General features: G+C 37.9%; 1 protein-coding gene across 4 annotated transcripts in view; it reads right to left on the reverse strand.

The window, feature by feature from the left end:
* The window catches only part of EML6 (EMAP like 6), a 136,682-nt gene that overhangs the window by 6,562 nt on the left and 112,694 nt on the right, over nucleotides 1-17,426 (reverse strand). For 2 of the 4 annotated variants that reach the window (XM_074578610.1, XM_074578608.1), the window contains 11 exons: nucleotides 12,730-12,808; nucleotides 11,363-11,492; nucleotides 9,408-9,506; nucleotides 8,138-8,158; nucleotides 7,593-7,766; nucleotides 6,668-6,876; nucleotides 4,560-4,717; nucleotides 3,751-3,865; nucleotides 2,307-2,495; nucleotides 1,033-1,205; nucleotides 284-446 (listed from right to left, as the gene is read on the reverse strand). In XM_074578610.1, coding sequence (XP_074434711.1) covers nucleotides 284-446; nucleotides 1,033-1,205; nucleotides 2,307-2,495; nucleotides 3,751-3,865; nucleotides 4,560-4,717; nucleotides 6,668-6,876; nucleotides 7,593-7,766; nucleotides 8,138-8,158; nucleotides 9,408-9,506; nucleotides 11,363-11,492; nucleotides 12,730-12,808 — 1,510 coding nt within the window. Of the gene's footprint in view, nucleotides 1-283; nucleotides 447-1,032; nucleotides 1,206-2,306; nucleotides 2,496-3,750; nucleotides 3,866-4,559; nucleotides 4,718-6,667; nucleotides 6,877-7,592; nucleotides 7,767-8,137; nucleotides 8,159-9,407; nucleotides 9,507-11,362; nucleotides 11,493-12,729; nucleotides 15,715-17,426 lie in introns of those variants that run through there. The other 2 variants (XM_074578609.1, XR_012585935.1) reach the window with 2 other exon arrangements.

Genomic DNA, 17,426 nt, shown 5'->3' on the forward strand with positions numbered 1-17,426 from the left:
CTTTGCCTTTAGCAGACTACTAATCTCGTAAAGGAACTGCACTATGTTGTGATGGTCGGAGATGTGGGGGGGGAAGACCCCAGTCTTTAGAAAGAAAGAGGACTTTAAATAGAGCTCTGTCAACATCCTAAAGGCCTACCTTCGAAGATTTAGGGGCACCTTGAAATTCAGAATAACTTTAGAAAGCCTCCTTCACCCTTTTTTACCTCTATCTTGTTATTATGTCTGGTAACAGGTTAAGTCGCAATAAACACAAACAAACATGGGTCTACCTGAGACATACCTGAATGTACCTGCTGTCTGCAGAAAAATCCATCTGTATGACAAAACTTGCAATGTCTTTGCAGTAGCCTATTCGGTTTAGGGTTGTACCTTGAGTGAGATCATAAAAATCTACAGTATGTTCTTGTGAACCCACTGCCAAAAACCTGTTATCTGGGCTGATCCTAGACAGTAAAACATGGAATGGGGATATAATTTAATGTTTCTGTGACAGAATTTCTTTTGCTTCTCATTTTAACACAAAAGAACTGATTTCTTTCACTGGAAAATGAGAAAAACCTTCTATCAATAGCAATATTGAATCCAAACCAAACTTTGATGCTTAATAGATGAGGAAGACTGAGGATATTGTTAGTTAACTGATGATAATATTGCCCTTGCATAAAGTGCAGCATAACACTAATCCTCTTTGAGAAAACAACAGGAATTGCAATTTTAAAATGTACTATAATATTAATTCCCATAATCACGGTTATACTAACTATATTCAAGTGGATATAACTGAATTAATCACAGGGAAAAAGAGTGTGTGGTATGTAAGATATATAAGCTTTAGGTATATGTATATATAACCTTTAGGTATATGTAAAGCCATCGGTCAGCCAGTAAACGCATTTCATGATTTCATGCAGGTTTCAACAAACCTGGGAGTTACAAAAAAATCTGGAAATTAACTCTTGGAACTTGATGGACTTTTTCTTGAGTAAGGGCTGCGTATTTAGAGAACTTCCACTGAAATTTCGGACATACCTGATATCCTGAATTGCAGACTTCCTGTCTCGCTTTTTACCCCAAACCTTAAGGCTGTTTACAAGTAAAATAACAAATTCTCCATTCTTCATACCAATTGCAACCATTTCACCATCGGGACTATATGCGGCACATCTTGCTGGATGACCTAGATTCACTTTGTTCAGCAGTTTCTGTATTAACAAAAGCAATAGGCTCATACTTCCCCTGGAGAAAACTACCACGCAAATGGAAAGCTTCCAAACACAAAGTATACAAGTCACTTATCAAAACCAAATTGTCTATAGTTTCCTCTAAATATAAATCTAAAATTTCACATCAAAAAAAATCACATCCCACCAGGCATACAAAACAGAGTTCAAAATATAGATGTAATTCAAATGGGAATTTCATGTTTGCATCTGTCTTGTTGCCGGGTGACTTCAAGTTTTACACCAGAAAGAATACTATTTAGCAGAAAAGGATGAAAAATCAATTTCCTTTTTTGTTTGAAAGATGATTTTGATAGCTCCTGCAACTGCTGATCAGGGTCGGATTTTTTCCATTTGATTTCCTATGTGAAAACATAACTAGAATGCTCTTGCATTTTCGCTTACTTGATTGTATTGGTAAGATATTAATTTCCCATATTTCAAATTATCCCTGTTAGGTAACTAACTTTTGAAAAGGTTTACGTAGGCCAGTTTAAGCAGAAAACTTTTTGTGAGTCTTTAAAATGTGTTATTTATTTTGTTATTTTTAAAGACAACTGTTATGCAATTTGACTTGGAAAAAAAATCCCCAAGAACACATATATGCAACACGATCAGTTTAAAGAAAGGCTCTAGAAAAGGAGGGAGCCGTGCTTGCCAGTGAGGCAGGCTTACTGTCAGGGTCTGCATATTCATCAGTGACAGGACAATCTGTGTCACCCAGTCTGTCAGCAGGGAATTAAAACGCTTCCTTAATCCACACCAGCCTGGACTTTTAAATGCAAAGAAGCAATACACAACAAAAGGCAGTCCATCAGTACAAGTGCTTTTAAGTAACTGCATTTCTCTGCAAATTGCTTGCTTTTGGAAAGAGCTGCACGGTAACTCACTGAGGACTTACCTTTTCACATCGCCACATAGCAGGAAAAAAAGAACCGTACCAAACTAGAACTAAAACACTGCTGTCTTTACATGGCTGCTCAAAGGTGCATACGTAGCGGGCACATTGTACAGTTGGAAAAATGCATCGCTGTATAAAATTATCATTTTTACTTGTATACTTCTCAATTTAGTGGTACTCACTTTGTCAGACAGGTCCCAGATTCTTGCTGTTCCATCATTACTTGCAGAAATAAATATGTCTTTAGAGGGGTGAGTTGCTAAGCCCCAGATTTCCCCTTCCATGTGACAGTCAATTAACAAGTTTGAAGCCGCATTTTTTTCTCCTACTTCAAGGATTTCCCCATCTTTTGTTCCCACTAAAATTTTCCCCTGTTTGTAGCCAAAAAAAAGTAATGAGAGATAGGTTGTCAATACAACAGACAGAATATGTCAATAGCAGTAAAGTACTGATGTATTGCAGATATCTGTGATAACTCATCCCGATTTATACTGCTGGTTCATGCAGCACCTTAAAAATGGGAGAGTAAACCACTGACACTTTCACATTTTGAGATCTGATACCATCTTCTGGTGTTACTGTTGAGTGACTGCGGTGGATTTCCATCTTGCCATTAAGGATTTTAATTCAGATCACAGTGTTTACATACAAGGTGGCAAAGCATGATTCTCATACCTCTGAGGTAACTAAATATAATATTTGGGCAAATAACCAAACAAAACAAAACAGGTTTGGGGCTCAGTTAGACTATTTAAGAGCACCTTGCATCTACTCTAGCCATACTGATATTGTCTAAACTGCAAGAGCTTTCTTCGCACATACTTGGAAAAAGCATAAATAGATACAGTTTGGAATTAGTTAATGGCTACTCAATTAGAAATATTAAAAAAACGTTCCTCAGTGGTGGTATTTAGAAAGAGCATGTCAAATTCCTGAGACTCGATACACAAAGTTAAATAGAGACCATTTCCCGCAGCGTTAGGTTGGACAGATACCCATCATATGAAGTAACACTCCCGCAGCATCCCACGCTCCTTTCACCACATTTACAAGCACAATTTAAACATGCGCAAGCGTGATTTTAGCATTTCAAATTACTCGGTAATTTCTATTGTTTTCCACTTTACCAAAACTTAAAGTCAATCAGTAATTCTCAGTGGCAACTTGTTTTATTTGTGACTTTAAAAAAAGAAAAAATAAAAAAGCTCGAAGCCATTCTGCCTAACTGAAGCGCCTACATTTCACTGGAAGCAAACCTTGTAAAGTAGGTACCTAAGTTCCTTTTGTCATTTGAAAAGAAAGGTGGGAGACAGGGTCCTACCATGGTGAAATATGTTCCTACACTTAGCACTGCCCTTTAGAGGCCTTCGAAGGCCTTTCCCTCTCCTTGCTGACTACAGGAAATGCAGGCACTAAGCGTCAGAAATGCAATCCTCATGCAATTTAAAGAAGTCCATCATGGGGCTCAGGAAGACAAGTAAGGAATTGTCACTAGGGAGGCCGACAAAGCCTCTTCCCATAACTTTACAAAAGACTTCTCACATGTGTCTCCCACCCAACCTCCACCAAGAACAACATGCAGTGATGTGTGCCAAAGCGTAACATCTGCCGTATGAGCTCACTTACTTTTCCTCTGCAGACGGAGCGCACGCACTCAATGAGCTGGCCTGTCTCAAGCTGAAATGCTCGACACCGTTTCATCTCTTGATCCCATAGCTTTACAGCTCCCCCTTCTTTAGTGCTGAAAAGAAGTGTGTTGTGTTACCCAGATGTCTCCTGCATAGGCTACAACAAATCCCACATGTAAATCCCATCAGTATTTTCTTGATTAAATAATAAAACACACACTGAATCACTTTGCACAGTATTTAAAGACACCTCACTATTGTGCAATGGAAAATAAATAATAAAAATTTAAGTCTTATCACACTTCATATTTTAAACAGTATCATGCCTAATTTGTAAAAAAACAAATGTTCTCTTGTCACTTAATCTCAAATCTCTGTCACCAAAATAAACTCAACAAATATGTTACTCCTAGTAAAATGAAGAACTTCCTAATCACAGAGTCTCCACTGGGAGCGGCTGTCTGTAGTTTGACAGAATTAAAACATTTTTAAAAAACCCCACTTATGCCAGGCTGGCAGGAGCTCATGCAACAAGGAGCTTATACAGGTGTTCATATCAATTGCTAATTTGAGGTTCAGTATGTCCTTTGCACATAATGTGCATTACTGTGACTCTTAAGCTCCCTACTTATTAGTCCTTTACTTACGAAGACACCTGGCCACATTATGTAAAATTTAGATTGAAACTGCTACAGTACAGCTACCATTTATCTCTGGGAAGCATTGTGTACGTCTAGGATATTGGATAAATATTAAAAAAAAAAAGAGACAGAAGTTGTGCACTTTAGAAAGATTGTTATGTCTTACGGTCTCTCCTTCCCTCCCGTAACAATGAGTCCATCTCGGAGAGTCGTGTACATTGTAAACACTGGCCCTGTGTGAGCTTTTGCCACAAGTCGAATCAGGAAATGATCCTTCCAGACGTAGACATCTCCATTTATGGCACCAGTAAATGTAAGGTTATTCTGCAATAAGTAGCAATAAATACCTTAGCAGTTTTGTTCAGCTGAATTCAAATTCTTTTAGCTACTGAGAAAAAGTCAACTATGCAATGAATGTAGGAATTAAAATCATCTGCATCAAGAGAATGAGTTTAATGAGTTTAATGACTGCACTCTAATGGTGTTTCTTTGAGATGTTATAAATCATATGTGTAGGGCATGTTCACTTCATGCATCTCATCTTGAGATCTTTCAGATGCATGTATTTTTGCTGTGCATGTGCTACATCATGTCTCCTGCTGGCGAGACGGATAGCAGGTTACCACTGCTGAATTATACGTGACGTTTCTTTCTTCTTTGAGTATGTGTCAGTGAGAATGCCAGTATAGGTGACTGGCAAGCAGTATCTTCAAGATGTTGAAAAGAAAGTGTTTAAACTTAAATGCAGAACTAATTCAACCTGTTGCCTACTTTAGGCATCGCAGCAATGGCACGATGTCTCATAAAAGCTATGAAACTCTTCCATGGAACAAACTGGTCCAAGGTCTGGGACTCCCTGAGGAATGGGAAAAAGTAGCACATATTCTGCATTGCAAGCGCTCTCTGAAATAATAGATATCAGGAAAAATTGCAAGGGAACCCTTTTGCCAGGAGTTCAAAGGAAAGTCTCATGTTCTGCAATAAACAGCAATGGTGTCTGTTGAAGGAACTGGGGGAAAGCAGCCCCATAATGACTTTCCGCCATTGAGACAAAAACGTAGTGTGGCTGCATCCCAGCATGACCTGTTGACTTTGGCATTAGATGGACCTGGATGAAAGAGTGAGGTCCATGGATGCATGAAGAAGCAGAGGGTATGTGCACAGCTCCTACTCTATTAGGAGCAATTTACTCGTGCTCCTGTGTCAGGGACTCATACTTCCAGTGGGATTCAATGACACATACTTGAGGAAGAAAAAATCCATCCTGTACGAATGACATATGCTAATGGAGTAGAGTTCATCTGCTGGTTTTGAAGGTGCCCCTTACAAGGCATTAGTTTTATTATTTTAGAAAACAAAATGTCTGTTGGACTGTTTCTACTTGGAAGGTACAGACAAGCAATTTGTTCGTTCTAATATTGCATTCTGCTTCTTTCTTAAAATCACTTTCGGGGTCGTTAGCATCCATTCCATTACTGCTATTTTGTACTGGAATAATGCCATTGTAATAGAAAGAAATGTTTAGGATTAAGCAATTTTTGACAACAAACTCACTTGTTTTGGGCACAAGGACATGGATTTGGGAGCCTAATTTTATACATTCATATTTCACACACCCTGTGAAATGTCCAGGGTGATTGATTAGGAGCAAGAGGGTTTTTTTTTCAATTGGTGATTTGTATAATTTGTGCTTAACCTTTGTAAAGGTAATTTCTGTCGGGTTTCTGGATGAAGCAGAACCTATTTCAGACCTCAGTATCATAGCAGCACTGCTTTTTCACTGTTAATATGCATTTTTTTTCCTTAACTATGAAGTCTAAAGCACAGTGCTATGGTTCCTTAATGATCATACAGAGGAGTATTATATAATGTCACCATTAGTTGGATCACTAGCATATGTCAAACTAAATAATGTCAGTAGAAAAAAAGGTTGCAGAGCCCATACACAAAAGAACAGCGTTACATTTTTCTAAGTTAACCACTGAAGTGCTAAATAACTAGCAAAGGCAAAAAAAAAAGCCATGGCAGCTGATGCTGTAGGTATGCACAGATATTAATAAAAAATATTCACTGACAGAGAAACCCAACCCTGTTTAGAAAAGTTATATGAGGATCTAAAGGCGTACAAGTTTCAAATTAAATGTTTGACTAATAAGCAAGAGCTCCATGGTCTTGCACTGTCCACCCTCTACAGGATTTCAACAAAGGAAATTGACAGTTGCAGATTTAATAAAAATGTATTATAAAATTCTGTAGCAAGTAATTTGAACTCACTGCTCCGAAGGCAACAGAAAGCATGGTTTGCATTTTGGCATCTTCCATGGAACCAATGACTCCTTTCTTATAAAGCAAAGCACTGCCAGCTAATGTCCAGAACTTCATGTGTTTTACCCCAACAGACACAAACTGAGTGTCTGAATCTGGGCGGAACTCTACAACGAATATCCTCTCCAGGTGTCCTCCCCTGCTAGCAACTTTAGCCCCTGTTTTAATTAGGAAAGGATAAAAATAAAGTTAAATTTACCTGCAAAATTAAGCTCTGAAAATGACTTTACAAAATAAATTGACCTGGTATTGGATTAGAGAACTGTGTCCCAGATGCTGAAAACTAAGCAAATCCCAACATTATTTAGTGTATCAAATAACTTAATTCATGCAACCTGCAAGGTTATTCCATTGCATCAGACAGGTTTAGGAAATGCAGATTCAGGTCTTCATAGCGTGATTTGTCTCCTTGGTCAGTGAAATAGCAACACAAAAATTCTGATTATCATCAATGAGTTACCATCTGGTGAAATGCAGAGGGAAACATCTAGTGAGCTGAGACACTTCTCTCCCCTCCACCATTTCTGAAGATGATAATTCTTTTCTGGAAATTACTTCCCATAGGCTTATCTACAGCACAGAATTTCAAGTTCAAGTATTTTAGGAAGAGAAAGAAAATACTTTCCTTAATTTAATGGCATTTTACATTAAACAACATTCTTTCCTCAATTTACCTCTATTTATAATAGAAGTTTAAAACTTCTTTTCTTATCCATATTTTCTAGCACTTTGCTATTATCTCCTTTAACTGATTTTGTGACTTAGGGAGCCACAATACTCAGAGTAAGAACACAAAGTTATTCCAAAGACTTGAAAAGCGAATAACGGCACACCGTTCTGTTAGGCTGAAGGAACACGATTTTTCCAGAGTTACCTTCTTGCCACCTCCACACTGTGATGGTATGTTCTGGATCAATTCCCACGGAAACCAGAAGTTTGCCAGTTGCACTGAAGTTAACATAGTTGACCCCTTTGGTATGGAAGCAACGCAGCATTGAAATCGTTTGCTTACTCATAGCATCCCATATATGAATTGTAGGAGTCGTACCTATGTGCAAAAAGATGTATTAAAAAGAGAATTAATTCAGCATCTGTAAAGCTTCGGTACAAAATAGGCATTTTTCAAGAACATTTAACCTAAACAGACACTTATAAGTTGTGGAGTTTTGTTTTGTTTTGTTTGAAGATTAACACCACTCAAAAAAAAAATCATAATAGCTTGCAAAACACAGGGGGGGAATCACTGTATTTCATGAAGTAAGACAAATTCTAAAAGAACAACATTTATGAATAACCTCATGCAAAAGAAATTGTCTGTAGATGTTTCACTTGTATCCGCAATTCACACAGATACAATGAGGTTACATGAAACTTTTACATAACTCTGCTGACTAAAATTCACAAACGAATCAGCCTTACCTGGAAATTCTGTCATATCACCTGCATTGTGAGAGCAATGGCAAATGAGGAAGCACCAAGGAAAAACAATAGGTGAAATAAGTCACGTTTCTAATGCTGAAGTGCCAGCATCAGCACCAGAAGGAAAAAAAAAAAATTTGAAAATGGATATGGGTTAAAATCAACAAAACAAATAAGCAGGAATATTGTTGAACTTCTTTGGGTATATTGTTTTTTATACACAAATATCGCAACAATATTTAGTACTTTTGAGTTTTAAAAATGGTATTTAAATGAAATGCTAAAGACATGCAGTTTTTAAAAATTATTAAATTTAAAGGTGAAATGAATCTGTAGTTATACAGAATAGCAACAAAAATCAGAAACACTGATTTCATGGGCTGTTATTGCCAGACTAGGAAAAAAGGCCTTTAACAGTCATCTTTCCCGTGTCATAGAAATCAGAACTGGAGCTCTGACAATATGTACAGATTTTTGTGTTTACTCAATGTTCAAATTGAAATGACAGCACTCGGTACAGGCAGCAAACAGTTTGTCAAGGGGTTAATCTACTACAGCTTTTCTGTCCTCTGTTAAGTTATTTGTTACAGAAGTTATGGACTTGAGTCTCCTTCTAGAATGATATGAACTGGATGACACCATTCTTTTTCATGATGTTAGTTATTCCAGTATTAAGCTGGTTTAAGTGAAAGGCAACAGATCCTTCTCAAGGCTCGGGACAAACGATCCTGCATTTCCCATGCAATGTTTACCGCTGCAAAAGGTACTAGGGAATCTAACAGGACTCTCCATGTAAATAATAAACACATAAATACATATGGTTTCACAATTGGCCCCTTACATATGTCGTAACTTCTGTTGAGATTTCTGTCTGTTTCCATATAGGTTTTGTACTTCTGCGTAGGAAAATTTTTATTGTATTTTCACTGCTAAGCATTTTACTGCTAAACAGTGCCTTGGATACAGGAAGGGAAGAGGGATTCTATAAATCGTATGATTAGAGATTAAAGACATGATTTAGTGCAGTTTATCAAAGCATGATTTCAAAAATACGATTGTAGTACAATTAACTCTAAAATCCACTCAGAGATGAAACTGAAATAATAAGAAAATCCTAAAGCTTTGATTACCTCTTTAAAAATCAAAGAAAAAATTTTGAGGACAGTAAAACTGGCACGTCCTGGTAAAATTCTTACACAGAAATGCCCAAAATAAATCAGTGCCCCTGATAATTTTTGAGTTAAACTCTGTTATATGGAGAGTCACCTACCGATCTGGCTGGTAGCCACAATGTTTTTATACTTTGGGTGCTGATTCACAGTTAGGCAGAGAATGTCATCAGTGTGCTCCAGGTAGAAACTCTGACTACCTAATAAAATTCAAACATGTTTTTATTGACAATGGTATCAAAGCAAAAACCATCACTGAAGCAAAGGCTATTCAAGCCGCTTGTTGCTACATTCATCCTGTACTCTCCAGGGAAAGGATGGGGGTAGGCCAATAACTATGTCGACAGCTGCTCCACTCATTCCCAGGCATGATTACCAACTGCACTGTGAACATAACCATTAACATGTAGATATAAAAGCAATATTTGGTAAACCAGCTATCTCCAGGGAACCAGGAATCAGTCCAAGAATCATCCTGTAGCCTACCATGACTGCATGAAAAAGCAAAACTAGCAAATACAGGGCCCAGGTTTCCGGGTAAATTGAAGCAGTCAGTGGGAAGGAAAGTGGAGCGCAAAGCCCTGTGAAGTTTGTGCTTTGCAGTATCTTCCCAAGGGAAAGGACCCAAAAAGAACAGATGAGACAGTGCTTCCCAGCTCCATGGGTCAGAGGCCATGCTAGGACTGGAGTCCCCAAAGGTCACCAGATGTTACAGCTTTTCTATCTCCACCCCTTCTTGTCAGCAGATATGCTGAGCGCACTGGGGCACCAAGAGGAAATGAAATAAAGCCAAAATTCCTTTTATTTCTGTTTTTGTTTCTTGAGATATATGAAGAACATGGAGATGCTGGTTCTACAACTTAGGGTCAGATAGATTTTTGGTGGTTTTCCTCCTCCCTTCATTACCCAAAAGACAGGGAATCTTTCTACCCCTTCCCCCTGTGAGCATCTTGCTCACAGCGTATTGCATCAGAATGTACCCTTCCCTGGAGTATGACTTCGTTAAAACAACTCAAAATGAAACAACGGATGTTACTCCTCCTAGCATTTTTGGGGGTACTAGTCATTTCATAACCCAGGCTCTCTTCTCTGAGAACGACATTCCTGTGACTTCAGCAGGGATTTTAGCAAGGCACAACTGCAGAAATAGAAGAGGTGTTTATTCCACTTCCTAGCTGTCATAGTTTGAGAAAACCCATAACAATTTATTGTCATTTAGACAATTATTCTATCACCTGATGACCCCTCCCCACCCAGAAAGGAGAATCAGGGAAAGGAAGGAAACATGAGTGTTAAAATATAAATAGATTTAATTGGATAAGACTAAATAATTAACAATAATATTAAAGAACCAGTATTAATCCCAATACTAATATAAGATATACAAGAATTCTACTCAGGCCATCTCTCAGCAGGAAGCCATGCACTCCCAGCAGCGGACAGCAAATGTCGGACACCGCGAGCACTACGGCTTCGGGAGGCAGGGAAGGGCTCAGGGGTCCAACACCAGGGCAAGGACTTCTCTGGACCGCTGCCATCAAAAGGGAGAGAGAGAGCTACGCAGCAAACTTTCTGATTTATATCGAATGTGATGTTCACGGTATGAAATAATCCTGTTGGCCAGCTTGGGTCAAATGCCCAGGACTTGCTCCTCCTCATCGCTGCACCCGGCAAGGCTCAAAAACACTGAGACCTTGAATCCCACATAGCCTAGCTGTCTATAAAGTAAATATTTTCACAAATTCAGACACTAGAGTCTTCCAAAAGTGGAGTTTTCCCCAGCATTAGAAGAGAAATTAGTCTTGTATCACTCAACCCAGGACACTAGCAGAATCTCCTACTTGCCGAAAGGAAGAGGAGGGCTCTACGGGATGACCTGAACAGGAGAAACCGTCAATCTGATATAATAGCCATCTAAACTTTTTTTTGCATTATTTATCAAGATGCAAAATGAGAGACAGATACAGGAATGTAAAAATGTAAAAAGACTTTCAATCAGAAATATTTCACTTGTACAGCACTTTTTATCTCAAAGTAGTGTTTCAATTTGAATTACCAGTAGAAAGATTTTGAACTATGCCTGCTGCAGCTGTGTGGAAAATAATATCAGCACCATCATTTAGGTAATGAAGGTTGTTGCGACAATCAAATCCTCTGTATCCAAAAACATGGTCTAAAGCCAGCTCCTGGTCAAGTAAAACAAAAAGAAAGATAAAGAGTGAAATGAAAGAAGAACCAAGGAGATTACAGAGTTTGGATCACACAACCACGGTTCTAAAGTAATTATGCAACCTACCAATACCTTGTAGAGGCAATCCAATAATTAAACAACAATTAATCAATAATTAATCAGTAATCCCTGTTGTTCTGCTACTTTATTGAGGCATGACATTCTCACAGACTATCTACAACGCTTTAATCAGTCAACTCAGGCACTGCATTTATATTGTTATTTCTTTAATAATTCAGTGGGCTAAGAATGTTTTGTTTCTGTAAATTTCCATTCAAAATATATACAACTTACAAAAAAAGGTCCAATTTTATTAATCTTCCCATCGCAGTTGAATAGCTATATAGGGTATCAGGTATTTGTGAATATCTTTACTTCTACTTTAAGGGTCTTCAAAAATCATTCTCATAAACTACCAAATTTTAACAAACCAAATTCTGACCTTAAAGTTATTTTAAGAAGCAAAGGCAGGCTGTAACATAACTCTACAACTAAAACATTAATCAGAGGTGTAATTTCAGCTTGCAATAAGCAACTGCCAAGAAAATTTCCTCCAGAAAAACAGTGACGGTTAATGGATTGTTGTTAAACTTACTTTTTAGCCCAGAAAACAGACTTAATGAATCTGTCCCAAACACAATTACAGTTTACTAGGAACAATTTGAATTGACAGACCAAGCAATTTTTGCAAATTGTCCGCACAGATCACAGAATATTCCTTGTTCAGCATATTATGCAGAAATTCAAAAAAGTTGTTTGGCAGGCCCCACAGTTTGGGGAAAGAGGTATGTTTCCAAAGTAAATGATTAAATTCCATCATTCAAAATCACACACATGACTTTTCATGTGTGAAAGTGAAGTGCCGTTTCTGATTGTGTTTCCCTTGGGGTTATGTAGTGAGTGTGGGTTCTGCTGTGTACGTGCATACACTTTGGCTCTACCTGCCCTTCAAATGAAGAGAAAAATTTGGTGTTTGGAGAGATCTGATATTATAGGTAAGCTTTAACACCCTGAATCTGAGGTTCTTTCTGACAGGGATTGCTGTCTATCACATTTTCTGGTGTTTGCCACTAGAGATGAAAGCACTTTCTAGAAATTTCTTTCTCTTCTACCTATACATGCTTTTAGCTGCCCTTGAAATAGGGATGAATTTCACCCAGCACTAAAGCAAATGAAAAAGTATTAAGCCTGACCTCAACCAGTTTCTTTTTTTTGTTGATATTGTTCTTTTGCAGTTTTTCAGGTTGAGGAGCAGCTCTGCTAACTGGTGGCCTGAAATAAACATTTAAAAAAGACAATCAATATGTTGGAAAGCAAAACAAAACCTCCCAAACCATAGCATATATCTTGTATGTGAACAGGAAACGGCCAATTGCAAATATTTGAGCCTAATGTCTAGCTTCTTTTAGAGTTGTACAATAAACTGACTAAAATCATATGCATTTTGACGGAAAGAGCAGAAATAGCATTGATCTAGATTTTGTGAATGAGTGGTAAAGCAGACCACCACACAGTAATTTTATTTTTTTTAATCATAATGATTTAAATCCATGGGAAAACCCTTGAATACTAAATGATAGTAAATTGTTACTTTCAGAAATTATCTAAAAGATTTTCTACAGCTGGCAGTTGAGCTTTCCCCAACCTTGCTGCTTCTGAGAAACTCCATCACAAAACCTTGACAAGACTTTGTTAAAATCTTCTCCAAATCGTATTAGAGACAAAATGATTCCATTTTGAAATGTACAAGGAATTCGTCCGTGTGAATTTAACAGAGACTGAGGCCAGCAAAGCATTTTTATATAATTACAGTTGCTAAAAGTAGCTAAAAAGACAAATGTAGAACATAGGCGGAAACAAAATTTGATTTGTGCAAATGATGTTTAAAGACAGATAACCTTTACTGCTACTATTGATCCTGCCGAGAAGGAAGGGAGTAGAGGGAGCTCAGCCTCTAGAAGTTCATGACCTTAAGAAATCAAATGCCTGCCGCACAGGCTCCACTCTAGGTGACCATTGTGTTAATTTAAGCACAATGATTCTCTCTTTCTGTTAACAGAAGTTCATGAGGGCTAATTCTAACCCTGTCAACAGCAGAACAGAGCCATAAAAACCGCACTGGATTACTGGAGAAATGAGCCCATGGAAATCTCGCCTAGGTTCTTTACCATGTTTTATCATCTTTTACTTAGAAAATAGGTCTTGCTAGAAGGTTGAGGTAGAAGTGGTGACGGCAGAAGAATAAAACCAGATATTATGGTTAAATGTGTGCCCCACAACATCACTTGATGGCTGCTGTTTGTAATACAAAAACCACCCCACTGCATGCCTTTAAACTCCAACTGCAGATTCCGGAGATAAGGTTAAACAACAGCGGGGTTCTGCAAGTAAAAAACAAAAATGCCTGGCCTGAATTTAGTTAATAAACACTGGAATTTGGAAAGCATTTCCACAGTTTAAGATTTCAAAAAGGCGCGAACTTGATATACGTTATATATGCTGTGGAAATTAGATTGTTCTTGTCCTTATACTGTAATTACCATTAATTCTCACTTTGCAAAAAAAATAATTGCAGAAGAATGAAATGCCTTTTGCTTAGAGGGAGCTGATTTTTTCTGGAATTGTATTTTTTAATGGAAAGTATTAAAGGCAACAATTGACAAAATGCACAGCCAGAACACTTCTTGCTACACGGCTGGAATACTTCCTGCAGGAGTAAGTAGCATGAAAATCTGAGCTCTAAAAAAGACAGAACAAAGCTGGAAGTACACAAACTAACCCACTTCTTAAGCAAACAAGCAAACTCACTGAGTACCAGCAAAGTACATTAGCAGGTGATCTTGTGACATTGAAGGAGTGAAAGAGTTACCTTGATCCCCTTGTAAGCAGCAAACAAAGCAGCAAACAAAGCCAAGTAAGAAACTTAATACAGTTTTAGGTGTACTTCTGACCACTTTACTCATGCACAAGCATTTTTAGAGTTGATCAGTCATTCCTTTGTGTGGCACAAAACATGCTATCCAAGCATGCCAGCAAGAACTAAAACAGAAATTAAAGAGTGCACCAGTCTACAAATTCGCAAACATCGTCCCCTGGCATCCCTGGGTATACTCTGAACTAAAGATCCTACCGGACAGAGGGGGAAAAGGAAGCTACAGCCATGCTTCCTGCACGCTTTATACTGAAGGAGAACAAGATTCCACACGCGTGTTTATTTTCAGGTGCCTGACAGGGATGGAAACTGGTAGAGACTTAACAGTCTCCTAAGCACTGTTGAGAATTTCATACAATGGATGCTTGTTTTCTACCCTAGTCCAGCCTGCAATTTAGCCTCATAATTGTTCATTGGTAGGCCAACTTACTTACAGGGACAGCTTGTCCTTTTTTGTTCACGGGGAAACAAGTACCTTTATTTTCTCTGAAAGTGGTCAATCAAGTCATGTTACATAATCAGCAGCGGTAATTGGACCAAATAGCAGCACAGTCACCAGTAGAGAAGGGGTGGAGGAAATCATTACAAAACTTAATTCTCTTGCAAAATAAAATCTTTCTGAGACACTAGAACAGCAGAAGCCGTTTCAGCCCAGATTTACTAGGGCCTTTGAAGCAGCACTTATGAAAATAATAAATCGTTTTCTTGTATGCTTCCTGCTCTTTTTTCTGTTTTAGTGTAATTTTAAAATGGTTAATTTTTACGTTTCTTTACCTAGGAATGTTAGTTAAATTTTACAACATGAACAAGCCAAAATTTTTTTAAGAAAGCAAGAGAACACTACGACTATGATATGGTTGATAACCACTAGATTGTAAACATGAGATTTAATCAGGAAACATACACATATACTTTTACATAAATCTAGTCACAGTACACACAAACACAGATGTTGTGTGCATTCATATATACATGTATATATACACATGTATGCATTCGTTGCCTTATTACCATCGTAAGAACACAAATGTAAAGCAGCATCAAATTCACTTTCATTTTAACAAGTCTGTAACTACACTTAATTTATTTTGATACATAAGATGGCAGTGTCAAGACAAGAGATTTGCACTGTAGCAAATGACATATATTTACCCTTTGTGACCTATGCAATCTGCATTGTACATTCACAGCAATCTGTACTTTTTCTGTGCTGTGTGTTGTTAGTACTTACTTGACAATTCCCTGCCTCCAAAGGAAAGCAAGTCAAAACATAATACAAGCATTAACGGTTTCTTTCCAGTAATTTAAAATAAATGTGCTTATATTACATTATGGGATGAATGAGTTCCGGGAAAGACAAGACACAGTCAGACATTAAAGGGCTTTCAGTTCTTCAGATACTGTGAATACAGCAAATAAAATTTCTGTTACTAATGATTATCTTGATGATATGCCTACACAAGTATGCCCGGTTATAAATCAGTGAGCTAACTCCAGATTTAAGCTGACAAAATTTTACTCCCTGTCTTTATGGGTCTTCAAGCAGAAATGTAAAACGGTGCAAGAGACAATTCATTCGCTCTCACCTAAACAAGAAGGCTATCTGAAATGGCCAAGGTGAGTGGAAAGAGGCGCCTAAATCACAGGTGGAGCGAACAGACAGCACTAGGATAGGGAACAGCAGATGGACATACTGAGAGCTGGGCAGGGGGGGAAGAGGGAAGGAGGGTTTGGAAGAGTGGGGCACGTGGAGGGAGAAAAGAGGTGCGATCTTAGAGAACAGGGCCAAAGTAAGTGGAACAAAAAAGTTAGAACCATTCAGACTGAAAATAAAGGAGAGAAAAGGCAGACCAAAAATTGCTATGATGAATTCTGTGGGACAGGGATAACCAGCTCATGTTTTTAGAGCACATGGCATAATTGCTCACTGATGAGAGACACTGTCGGCATCAGTAATAAATTGGTGAGAACACAAATATTCTGTTCTGAGACCAACGGGAACAGAACTGGATCTTCAGAAACAATGTTGCATGACAGTGTCAGTGAGGTTTGCAGCAGGGACAGATGGACAAAAACGTCCTGACACCCAAAAGGTGATGGGCTGGACCCAACAGAAATGGGTAAAGAAGCTGAGGAGAGTCCAAAGAGAGCATTTAGATGGCTGCAAACTTGAGAGGGAAAACACTTGGTTGCCACACAAAAATAAAAATGAGCAGGACTGCTCTCAACAAGAGAAGCCAAGGTTCAGAGAGGCAAGATGATCCACTGCTGGTAGGTTTGTTTGGACAACAGAACAAAAAGGTCCAAGATTTAAAAAAATATACTATTCATGTCAGAAAAAATGCAACAGCAGCTTTTAAAAGTACGCTTCCACTAGTTGACAGTTTGACTGCTGCAAAACTAGAGCTTTAAGAAGCAATTAAAAGATTTTTGTGAATTCTAAGCCCTTAGATTTTCCCATCCCAACATGCATAGGAGTTTTACATACTTTTCCTACTGTTATTTTTCCTTTGCATTTTGTAGAAAACACCAGACAACAAAAAAAGAATGGTATTTAATATTAAAATAACGTATTCTCTAATACAGGGGATCAAAGCAAAGCTGAAACAAAACTAGAAGGAAACATCAATTGTAATCTAAGTTATTTTTTAAAAGCGTAGCACTGAGAAAGCCTTAGCATGGTTACAATATTTATGATTTCACATGTATGCTGATGCACTCTTTAAAAAAAAAGAAACAAACCAAAACTAAAAGGTACTGCAGGATGTATGGTGGTGATAGCCATTTTCGTATTTTGTAAGGGAAGCTAGTCATTGCATTCGCGTGTCATTCTAGTTCAGTCTCCAAATGTGAAACAAGTAGAAAAGCAGATTAATAAGAAGGGTAATCAGTTCTGAATGAAATCTGAACGCCTGTATTTTTTAACAGGTTCATTGTTCTAAACATCTTGTACAGCTG

The sequence above is a fragment of the Larus michahellis genome, chromosome 3, assembly GCF_964199755.1.
Source record: "Larus michahellis chromosome 3, bLarMic1.1, whole genome shotgun sequence".
Classification (NCBI taxonomy): domain Eukaryota; kingdom Metazoa; phylum Chordata; class Aves; order Charadriiformes; family Laridae; genus Larus; species Larus michahellis.